Below are 12,270 nucleotides of genomic sequence, written 5' to 3'. Positions count from 1 at the left end.
AATAGTGTAAAATGTGTTGTGCGAAATATCATCGAGTTGATTCATACAACTGATGGTCTACATGGCTAGCGCTAGTCAGAAATTCAGTTTTGGACAATGTCTTACGCTTTTTATGGAGACAGATCAATATGCGTTCGTTCCCTTTCAGCCTATCAAGAGCATGTTTAATGAATCACGACGCTGAAAAGAGGTGGACCAACACAGCAAAATCCAGTGTTGAGTTCAGAGCTTTTACAACATGGGCAAAATAATAAATGTTTATGCGGGAATTATGAGTGAATTGATAAGTTCTAGCGAATATCATGTTGTTCTTAGAGGCGCAGTGCTCGCCGTGTTGGTTCACAATCCTGAATAGCGTTCATTGATTTTACCATAAAACTGACGTGGAAGTTCAGGACTTGCTTTCTAAATTCTCTAGGAACTGTATCGGTTAGAGTGCAGTATTTCGTTGCCGAACTTAGAAATCTAGGAGCAAGTCTGATGTCATTATACTCTGCAAGTCTTTATGTGGTGCATATAGAATATATTGTAAACCGCAGCTGGCTCGCAGTCGCGAAAGAGACGGCGAGCGCTCCACTTCCTTTTTTCTTGGTCTTTTCTTTATTGTTATGTCGGTTCCCCACGACGAGGACGAGCTGGCAGCAGACAAAAGCAGCTCTTCAGCCCAAGGTAACCAAAACTGTATTTGAAAGTGGTTAAAACATATAAAATGTGGCAATAACACGATTTTGTAAAAAATACATATGTGGACGATAGTGACGATTTAAAGAAAAAAGTGACAATAAACGACGAGGATTTGTGAAATACTCGTAGATGACAATACCGATAGTTTTAAAACTCGTTTGACGGTTTTAAATTACTGTTAAAATACAGTCAACTCCTGAACATGAAGGATATCATAGTGTAATGGTGATGCGAGGTGACACACGAAAAAATTGTCGTGATGAAAGTGCGATGATCAATATGACGATGGGGCCTTGTAGAATCGTTGGTAGCAACAGAAAGTCGGCAGGGTGGGTAAAGGGGGAAGGAGAAAATTGAAGGATGGTGTGAGGTGGAGCGTTGTGATTAGGGCTGGGAAGAGGGGTCTATCTTGGGGCGGATTTCATCGTTGGGGAGGGAGAGTTGGTTAAAATTACCACGGGAGAGGATGGGTAAGGCATGGAGGTGCGTGGAAGGTGGAATATAGGTGTAGTGGCGCAGCAGGGTACCTTGAGTGGGTGCCGGAACTGAATTTTGCTATTAATGTATCGGATCCGAAGGTGCTCTAGGAAGAGAAGACGGTGTGGGAAGTGGATGAGTTGATACAGGATGCGCGTTGGGGAAAATACGCGGATGCGGAACCTGAGGCGCAGTGCGTAACTTTCCAGGATTTCAAGTGACATAGAATTTAGGTGAGGCAGAGATACAGGAAACGTTAGCATAGGTTAGGATGGATTTATGCTTGAGGAGAATGGTAGAAGGATGTAGACCCCAGGTCTGTTAGTAGATTTAGCAATTTTAGTCAGTTTCGGGGTTTGTGTTGTGTTGGAGATGTGTGTTCCATGATAGTTTCCTGTCGAGAGTTAGGCCGAAATACTTTACTGTGTTAGAGGGATGGGCGCTCCGCACTGCACTGCCTGATTTATACGTGCAGTATGGGAGCATCATACCTCCCCGTTACACGAAGGGTCAGGGCTCTATTCGCTTGTAGTTTCTGGACCATATCGACAGGATGTGCTGTGTTCTAGCGTCTGAAACTGGTAACAGTTTTTCGTGTTGAAATGGCGTGAATAATGCTACGCGCCCTTTCACTCTCGTAAGATGTCACTGTTCTTCATCATTTATATTTGTCACGTTGTCATGGGTACAACTCGCGTTGTAAATAACTATAGGTGTGTTTCATTCTCAATTGTCGATGCTACATGGCTTCTGCACGTAAGTTCGCATGTTTGACAGCAGGGTGTTTGTTTTGTATTGTTTAAGGGCGCAAAAAGAACTGGCGTCATACACGCCTAAGTCCAAATTATAGAACACAAAGACAGACAGGAGTTAAGAGACGAGGACTGACGTATGATGACCGCAGCTTTGGCAGCAGCGTAAGAAGCCTCGTTTCCTGGCAGACCGACATGACCAGGAACCCACATAAACATCACAGTGGCTCCACCAAGAGTGAGAAAGTGACAGTTCTCGTGGACAAGTGGCACTAAGAGATGGGCTGTGTACAGTGCACATAGACTTTCAAGCACGCGGAGAGAATCTGAGCAGAAGACACAACTGTGTCGCCGGATGTACTTCGTGGTCTCATACAGTGCGAAGAGCTCGGCTGTAAATACTAAGCAGTTTGCCGGAAGCCGATATCGAAAGACGTGGGCGGCAATGACGAAGGCACATCCGACACCACTGTCAGTCTGAAAACCATCAATGTACACAAAGGTATTGAGACGGCTTAGCAGGGACGGACTGCAGACGCAGAAACAAAGCACACACAGTCTAGTTTCGAACGGACAAGGGACTGGTACAAACGGAGGAGGGCGGTTTCATTTGCACCTCAGGAAATATCATTGAGGACACGTAGGACACTGAGGCACCGTGTACAGCGGGCTGCCAGGTAAGACATATGGGAGGGCCAGAAGTGTTTCCTATCGAGCATGAGCCCCAGGAACTTCGTAGTTTCAACGAACGGAAGAGCAACAGGCGATAGCAAAGAGGACGACGCTCAGGACGCACACCGGTTTCCTGGATAATGATGTCCGACAAGGTAGAACTCACACGCACATTCAAAACTTGGTCTTTCAAAAATTCCTGACGGAAACAGTGCAGGTGGCCACGAAAACCCCATGTATAAAGAGTAGGGAGGGTACCAGTTCTTCAGCAGGTGTCGTAGGCCTTCCACAAATCTAAAAACACGGCCACAGTCTGGGATTTTCGCAGAAAACCATTCATGACATGGGTGGACAAAGTAATGAGATGGTCAACTAAAAACGGTGCGCTCGAAATCCACACTATGCAGTCGTTAGTAAATTGCGAGACTCGAGCCGCCATACCAGCCAAGCATGATCATACATTCCATAACCTTGCAAACACAGCTGGTGAGAGAGATGAGACGGTAGCGAGAAGGAAGGTTTTCATCCTTACCGGCCTTAGGTACGGGTATGACGGTGGCTTCACGCCACCGTCTGGGAAATGTGCCCTCTGACAAGATGTGGCTTTACGTGTTAAGGAGAAAGTGATTGACTGCAATAGAAAAGTGCTGCAACATCTGAATGTGGACAGCGTCTGGCCCTGAGGCAGGGGTGAACTGTGAGCATGATCTAGCTCCCTCATAGTAAAGGCGGTATTGTAGCACTCACGATTCTGGGAAGAGAAGGGTATCGCCCAAGCGTCCTCCGTTCGTTTCCGATGGAGGAAGGCAGGGTCATAGTGAGAAGAGCTCGAAAGTTTCGCAAAATGGCGGACCAAGGTGTTAGAGGTAGCAATAGGGTCCATGATGACATCGTCTGCTACTGTCAGGCCAGAAATTGGCGAACGGCTCTTGGTCCTAGAGAGCCGCTAGAGATTGGTCCACATGATATAGGAAGGGGTGGAACTGTTAGAAGAACTAGTGAATGAAATCCAGCTACCTTTTTTGCTACCCCAAAGAACGCGACGACACTTTGCACGCATCCGTTTATAATTAATGCAGTTTTTCATCGTAGATGATGGTTAAAAACACGGAGAGCACGTCTCTGCGTGCATTGCATCGTGGAATGCTTCAGTCCACTAAGGGGCTGGGACACGGTGCGGTAAAGAGAAAGTGCAAGGAATGGAATGTTCTGCAGCAGTAAGTATATCGTTTGTGAGATATTCCACCTGGTCATCACAACTGAGGAAATCTTGTTCTTCGAAGGTCGCCAGGGAGGAGTAAAGCAGTCAGTCAACCTTAGTAAGCTGCCATTTGGGTGTGCACCCAGGTGGGGTAGAAGTCATCAAACGGATAGCACATGGGAAATGGTCGCTCGAGTAGGTGTCAGAAAGAATGGACCACTCAAGACGACGGGCAAGCTGGGCAGTGCATAAGGATAGGTCCAAATGGGAATAGGTGTGTGAGGAGTCAGAAAGGAATGTGGGTGCTCCAGTGTTAAGACAGAGGAGGTTGAGCTGATTACGAAGATCAGCCAAGAGGGAACCTCTGTGACAGGTTCTGGGAGAACCTCAAAGGGGATGATGCGCATTAAAGTCACCTAGTAGCACAAATGGCGGAGGTAGCTGCCCGATAAGCTGATGGAAGTCCGCCCTGGTGACATCGAATGATGGAGAGACATAAATGGTACAGAGGGAAAAAGTCAGGTAAGGAAGGAAAAGGCGAACTGCAACAGCTTGAAGATGGATAGTCAGGGAGATGGGTTGACAATGAACGTCATCCCGTATGAGCAGCAAGACGCCTCCATGAGATGGAATACCTGTCTCAGGGGGAAGTTGAAAACGAACCGGTAAGAAATGTGAAAGCTCAAATCAGTCGAGAAGACGCAATTTTATTTCCTGAAGGCAGAGTGCAAGGCGATACTGCGACACTAAAAGCAGCCGTAAATCCTCTTTGTGGGACCGAAGGCCACAAACGTTCCATTGGAGGAGAGTCATAAGGAGGAAGATATGAAAGGGTGTCACATCGATGGCTGCCTTTGTTGGACTTCGAGCCTTTTGGTTAGCAGAGGAACACTCAGGTGTTGTTTGGTTGGAGGGATGTAGGAGTGGCTTCGCCCCTTGAGGCGACAGTTTGATGGCTTGTTGCACAGCTGGATGAGGTATTGGCAATGCTACCTCGACACTGGGCGATTTCACAACTTCAGAGCTGAATTTGAGCGAGCAGTAACAAGAACAGAACTACAGGGTTATTACAAATGATTGAAGTGCTTTCACAGCTCTACAATAACTTTATTATTTGAGATATTTTCACAATGCTTTGCACACACATACAAAAACTCAAAAAGTTTTTTTAGGCATTCACAAATGTTCGAGATGTGCCCCTTTAGTGATTCGGCAGACATCAAACCGATAATCAAGTTCCTCCCACACTCGGCGCAGCATGTCCCCATCAATGAGTTCGAAAGCATCGTTGATGCGAGCTCGCAGTTCTGGCACGTTTCTTGGTAGAGGAGGATTAAACACTAAATCTTTCACATAACCCCACAGAAAGAAATCGCATGGGGTTAAGTCGGGAGAGCGTGAAGGCCATGACATGAATTGCTGATCCTGATCTCCACCGCGCCGAAAATTCAAAGCGTTTGACTTTGTCATCGGGTGTCAGGGCTTGTAGCAATTGTAAACGGTAAGGCTTCTGCTTTAGCCTTTTCCGTAAGATTTTCCAAACCGTCGGCTGTGGTACATTTAGCTCCCTGCTTGCTTTATTCGTCGACTTCCGCGGGCTACGCGTGAAACTTGCCCGCACGCGTTCAACCGTTTCTTCGCTCACTGCAGGCCGACCCGTTGATTTCCCCTTACAGAGGCATCCAGAAGCTTTAAACTGCACATGCCATCGCCGAATGGAGTTAGTAGTTGGTGGATCTGTGTTGAACTTCGTCCTGAAGTGTCGTTGCACTGTTATGACTGACTGATGTGAGTGCATTTCAAGCACGACATACGCTTTCTCAGCTCCTGTCGCCATTTTGTCTCACTACGCTCTCGAGCGCTCTGGCGGCAGAAACCTGAAGTGCGGCTTCAGCCGAACAAAACTTTATGAGTTTTTCTACATATCTGTAGTGTGTCGTGACCATATGTCAATGATTGGAGCTACAGTGAATTTATGAAATCGCTTCAATCATTTGTAATAGCCCTGTATAAGTACCACATTGGAGAACGCAGGGTTTTCGACTAGCCAATAACTTGCGAGCGGCTGGGTATGGCACCTTTTACTTTATCCGGGTCTCCTGTTCAGCCCACTCATCAAGATACACAGGAAAATCCCGAGAGGAGGTGGCATGGCTGTCATTGCAGTTGATACAGCGGGGAGGAGGAGGTAGTCAATGGCCTCGTGCGCATCCCTACCAGAGGTTACACATTTGGCTGGGTGGCGACAAGATGTTCTAGTGTGTGTGAAACGAAGACACTGGTAGCAGCGCATCGGGTTTGGAATGTACAGTCGGACTGTGATAATTTCATAGCTTGCTTTGATCTTGGATGGACGCACTACTCTATCAAAGGTGAGCACAAGAATGCAGGTGGGCACTAAAGAGGAATCTACCTTTTCCAGCATCTGATAGACAGGAATGACACCATGATCAGAGAGGTAAGATAGGATTTCGGCCTCGATCAGACGTCGAGCAGCCTAATGTAAATAATAGCATGGAAATAATTCAGAGTTCTATGGGCCTCGACACTAACAGAATAGGAGTGGAGAAGTGAAGTGACAAGCAGTTGTTGTGCTTGAGAATCAGAAGTAGTCTCCAAAAGCAAAGTGCCATTCCATAAACGAGAGCAGGATTTCAGAGGGCCGGCAATAGCATCAGCACCTTTCAGAATAAGAAAGAGATTTACAGTTTTGAAGGACTGTGTCAGCAGTACGTGAAGCCATCAGGAACGATGGTGCAACTGGAAGAGTCTTTGAATCGTTAGCCTCATTCCATTTATGTTTCGTAGACGTTGAGTGTGAGAATGATTGGCTCATTGCGAGAAAATACCCCATGATTGCCAGTGTCTCCAATGGCGCACTCCTTCCGACTGGGGGTCCCATTCACAAGGGACCAATCAGCAATTTGGGAAGGTAGTCTCCCTGGGCCTGGTCTGTACCAGGGGGTACGTGCGAACCCTACCTGTCGACCTGGGGCTGGGAATTACTCGTTACCCAGTCACCTGTTACGTGTCAGACGTTTCGGCGAGCTGTCAGGAGCGCACAGGAAGGGAGAAGAAAAAGAGGAACCTCAAACGGCGAAGTGGAGAAACGACAGGAGAAGGGAAACAAAGAAAGAAAAAGGGAACGAAAAAACAGGGGTGAGGCTATACTTATGTCATTGACCGACAATGTGGAAGATGAAACTGTGTGCCGGACCAAGACTCCAAAACGGGACCTTTGCCTTTTGCGGGCAAGTGCTCTACCAACTGAGATACCCAAGCACGACTCACGCCTCGTCCTCACAGCTTTACTTCTGCCAGTACCTCGTCTCCTGCCTTCCAAACTTTACAGAAGCTCTCCTGCTAACCTTGCAGAACTAGCACTCCTGAAAGAAAGGATATTGCGGAGATGTGGCTTACCCATAGCCTGGGGGATGTTTCCAGAATGAGATTTTCAATCTGCAGCGGAGTGTGCGCACACTCCGCTGCAGAGTGAAAATCTCATTCATGAATGTGGAACATTGCCAATAATACTGTGGTGTCACCGCCAGACACCACACTTACTAGGTGGTAGTTTAAATCGGCCGCGGTCCATTTAGTACATGTCGGACCCGCGTGTCGCCACTGTGTGATCACAGACCTAGCGCCACCACAAGGCAGGTCTCGTGATACGACCAAGCACTCGCCCCAGTTGTACGAAGACCTAGCTAGCGACTAGATGTACGAAGCCTTTCTCTCTCATTAGCCAAGAGACAGAATAGCCTTCAGCTAAGTTAATGGCTACGAACTAGCAAGGCGCCATTAGCCTTACAGTGATTGTAATTAAAGTCTCCTGTGTATAGTCAAGAGCGATGTACCACAATGATTGATTAAAGATAAGTATTAATCCAGCTACGTACTTTTCTTCATAGCATTAATTACGTAGCCTGTTCCAGTACTTGACGCCCGTCGGCGTGTGTGTGTACGCGTGCCTTTCTTTCGGCTACCCGTCACTGTGGACTGGCTGCCTCGTCAGTCCACTTCATTGGCGACGAGTTAAAGTATTCTTTCTGATTGCTTACATTTACTTGTGTCATGGCTTCGCCAGATGTACTGTCCGAAATTTATCGCTTGCAGAATCAGCAGACGCAGGCGTTATTGGATGCCCTTGGACAGTTCGTCCAGGGTCAACGTGCCATTCAAACCGATGCGGCCGCCGCCGCTTCACCGATACCGCAGCCACAACCTGCCGTTGCACCGCCTTTTAGGCACTACGACCCGAACCACGAGACTTGGCGGGAATGGTCCCGCCAGTTTGCCATCCACCTCGCCGCATACAGAATTCAAGGTAATGAGCGGCAGCCGTTTTTGCTTTCTTGTGTCGGTGTGTCCACCTACCGTGTGATAGTGAAATTGTTTCCCCGACGCGACGTAGCAACTCTGTCCTACGAGGAAATTTTGTCTGCTTTAGATGCCTATTTCAAAGAAACAGTTAATGTGGTTGCAAAACGGTATACGTTTTTTCGTACAAAACGTACGGCCGGTCAAACTAATAGGGAGTGGGTAGCAACGTTGCAAGGACTTACTAGGGACTGTGCCTTTGACTGTGACTGTGGTCTTTCTTATTCAGATACAATGGTGCGTGATGCAATTGCACGGAGCGTTTCTGATGTTCGCATACGGGAGCAAATTTTGAAACTAGTAAATCCCTCCCTTCAACAAGTGATCGACATATTAGATAGACAAGACACACTTGACTGTGCTCAGTAATCTTTTGAAACTTCGCCAGCAGTGTGTAACATTAACCGGCCCGCCGGGCGAGCTGCGCGGCCCGGTCAACTGCCCTCGCGCAAACAAGCGCAGCTGCCGCCGCGCGCTAAGCCAGATGTGCCGCGCCAGCCCACCAATGCAGTGAAATCATGCCCGCGGTGTGCTACTAGACATTCGCGTGAACATTGCCCGTCACGCCAAGCTATTTGCTTTTTCTGCAATAGGAAAGGACATGTTCAAAGTGTTTGCCTGAAAAAGCTCAGATCAGACAATCACAATCATTCCAGGCCCTTTGCTTCGCGCCGGAATCGAACCAAGGACACTCAGGCTCGTGGACCTTCGCCCATGGACATTCATGTCGTTAATTCCGCTTCGTCCAGTGCCACTCTTTCTAACAGTGACTGTGTTCGTCCCACAAAAAGTGTGCGTCGACGTCGCCGGAAATCACGTCAATTAGCAAGTGCTTCTGTACCAGTGTCTGTTCAAATTGCACGAGACAGTCGCTCTTGTCGTCAGCAGGACAATAAACTTTTTGTGGACTTAGACTTTGAAGGCAAAGTGATACCATTCCAGCTCGATACCGGAGCTGCAGTTTCATTGTTCAATCACGACACGTACAAACAACTGGGCAAACCTCCGTTGCGTTCCGCAAATGTTAAGCTAACCACATATTCCGGACAGAAAATTCCTGTGTTAGGACAGTGCAGCCTTCTTGCAACATACAAGGGACAAACAAAACTTGTGTCATTTTACGTTCTTCGTTCTTCTTCTGCAGTGAACTTGTTTGGTTTAGATTTATTTCAGTTGTTTAACACGTCTATAGTAAATCAGGTCCTATCAGTGAATCAAACTGTGCCTTCAGACAGTGTTTCTCGCTTATGCGACGAATTTGCAGACATTTTTGCACCGGGCTTAGGTTGCGCTAAAAACTATGAAGCACATTTGGAACTGAAAGTAAACGCGCAACCGAAATTTTTCAGAGCGCGCAATGTTCCCCACGCATTGCGTGATGCGGTCGTACGACCGTTAAAGGATATAGCATCACAAGGTGTAAGTGAATGTGCGCAATGCCTCTTCCATTTCAGCTCCGCTTCATCGCTTACGCCGTACAGGTGTTCCGTTCGTCTGGACGACGGAATGCGAACGCGCCTTTCGCCAGTTGAAATCGGCGTTGCTTTCTAATACTTGCCTCACGCCTTTCGATCCCCAGAAACCCCTTTTGTTGATGGTAGATGCATCGGATTTCGGGATCGGTGCTGTGCTTGCGCACAAAGTAGGCTCGCATGATCGCCCTATTGCCTTTGCGTCCAAATTGCTCTCGTCTGCGCAAAGAAATTACTCGCAGATAGAGAAAGAAGCTTTGGCTCTCGTGTTTGGTGTTACTAAGTTCAATGATTTCTTGTATGGTCGTCACTTTACCATCATCACAGACCACAAACCTTTGACATCGCTTTTTCATCCAAACAAGCCTGTACCTCCACGTACAGCGCAGAAATTCATTCGCTGGTCTATTTTTCTCTCGCAGTACCGCTACGATATCTCGTATCGGTCCACTGCTAAGCACGGAAACGCCGATGCGTTGTCCCGTTTGCCTGTTGCTGAGGATAAAGCATTCGATTCTTCCGAACTTGCTTGCATGTTCATTGATTCGGAAACCGATGAAGTGGTCGAATCGTTTCCGATTGATTTTCGTCGTGTAGCTACAGCCACAGCTGCTGACCCTGTCCTTGCTACTGTTTTGCGTTTTGTTGCTATGCAATGGCCCTTGTCAAAGTCTCGGATCGAGGATCCGTTGGTTCGCCGATTTTTTGCTCACAAGGAGAGACTCTTTGTTCGACGTGGTGTTTTGTTGTTGCGTTCTGATAATGATCAGTCCAGAGTCGTGGTCCCACGTTCGTTACAGTCCTCTGTTTTACGGCTTCTTCACCAAGGACATTGGGGTATAGTGCGAACGAAACAACTTGCTCGTCAGCACTGTACTTGGTTCGGAATCGATGCTGCGATTACGAATATGTGTTCTTCTTGCCCCGCGTGTGCCGAACAACAATCCGCACCGCCGCGGAAAGTCTTTGCATGGCCAAAAGCCACTTCCCCTTGGCAACGCTTGCACATTGATTTTGCTGGTCCATTCTGGAATGCTCGATGGTTGGTTCTGGTCGATGCCTTCAGTAATTTTCCTTTTGTTGTCCGGATGTCTTCCACGACGTCCACCGCAACCATCGAAGCGTTGTCTGCTATCTTTTGTATTGAAGGTCTTCCGCAGACTATTGTTTCCGACAATGGCCCACAATTCATGTCCGCAGACTTTCAGTCATTCTGCCAGGCCAATGGTATTCAACATCTGACATCTGCGCCGTTTTCGCCTCAGTCAAACGGTGCCGCTGAACGATTGGTCCGGACTTTCAAGTCACAGATGTTGAAATTGAAAGAGTCGCATTCTCGGGAGGACGCATTGTTGCTCTTTTTGTCTTCGTATCGCTCTCAGCCCTGAGATGGTCGCTCGCCGGCTGAGTTGCTCCACGGTCGTCCTCATCGCACCTTGATGTCTTTGCTGCATCCGCCGCATCAGGTTCCTTTGCAGCGGCAGACTCCTGCTTTTGCTCCAGGCGACGTTGTATTTTATCGCAACTATCGAGGTTCACGGCGTTGGCCCGCAGGGCGCATTCTTCGCTGCCTCGGCCGCGCGATGTATTTGGTTTTGGGGGCCTCTGGTGAGGTGCGTCGGCATCTCAATCAGCTGCGCCTCTGTCGTCGCACGGGTTCTGCCGCTCCCCGTCTGCTTTCAGCGACGGTGCCGTCCGGTCAGCGCCCTGGGGACCCATCTACTGGCTCGCCTCATCTCCAGGTGTTACCGACGATGCCTTCCATTTTGCCCCATGGCGACGCGCCGCCGCAGCAGCAGCCGCCGCCGCCGCCGCCGCCGCCTGTTCTCCCGCCGGCGCCGCCCGCATTCGACGCTTCGCTGCAGCCGCCAAGCGCCTCCCAGGGTCACGCGCCGCCGATCGCTTCCCGTGACCAGCTGTCCTCCGCCATGGAACTCCCGCCCGCTCCGGACCACATGACGTCATCGCGCGTCGGCTACCCCGACGCAATGGAGGTCGACCCTTCGGCCCCTCCTGTTTCTTTACGGGCGCATACACCGCATGTTGACGTGCACCCTGGACTAGGTTTTCAGGCGTTTCCTAGCTCCCCTCGGACCGAATGGCCGGGTGCGGGTGGCACAGCCTCGCCTGTTGTTAGGCTCCCCACCTCATCGCATACGTCAACATGGGGTCCTCCCCACGGCGGGCGGTAGCCTTATCTTACGACCGTTCGCCGATTTGCGGGGGAGGAATGTGGTGTCACCGCCAGACACCACACTTGCTAGGTGGTAGTTTAAATCGGCCGCGGTCCATTTAGTACATGTCGGACCCGCGTGTCGCCACTGTGTGATCACAGACCTAGCGCCACCACAAGGCAGGTCTCGTGATACGACCAAGCACTCGCCCCAGTTGTACGAAGACCTAGCTAGCGACTAGATGTATGAAGCCTTTCTCTCTCATTTGCCGAGAGACAGAATAGCCTTCAGTTAAGTTAATGGCTACGAACTAGCAAGGCGCCATTAGCCTTACAGTGATTGTAATTAAAGTCTCCTGTGTATAGTCAAGAGCGATGTACCACAATGATTGATTAAAGATAAGTATTAATCCAGCTACGTACTTTTCTTCATAGCATTAATTACGTAGCCTGTTCCAG

The 12,270-nt window shown here is 48.8% G+C and overlaps 1 protein-coding gene across 1 annotated transcript in view; it reads left to right on the top strand.

Annotated features, from left to right (window-relative positions):
* The window catches only part of LOC126471131 (uncharacterized), a 184,984-nt gene extending 173,085 nt beyond the window's left edge, over positions 1–11,899 (top strand). Inside the window, exon 2 of the mRNA XM_050099218.1 lies at positions 11,252–11,899. Coding sequence (XP_049955175.1) covers positions 11,252–11,830 — 579 coding nt within the window. The 3' untranslated portion in view covers positions 11,831–11,899. The remainder of the gene's footprint in view (positions 1–11,251) is intronic.
* Positions 11,900–12,270: the final 371 nt, after the last annotated feature.

This window comes from Schistocerca serialis, chromosome 3 (genome assembly GCF_023864345.2).
Source record: "Schistocerca serialis cubense isolate TAMUIC-IGC-003099 chromosome 3, iqSchSeri2.2, whole genome shotgun sequence".
In the NCBI taxonomy this organism is placed as follows: Eukaryota; Metazoa; Arthropoda; class Insecta; order Orthoptera; family Acrididae; genus Schistocerca; species Schistocerca serialis.
The sequence above is the reverse complement of the archived record's forward strand: the minus strand, read 5'-3'. Positions and strand labels throughout refer to the sequence as shown.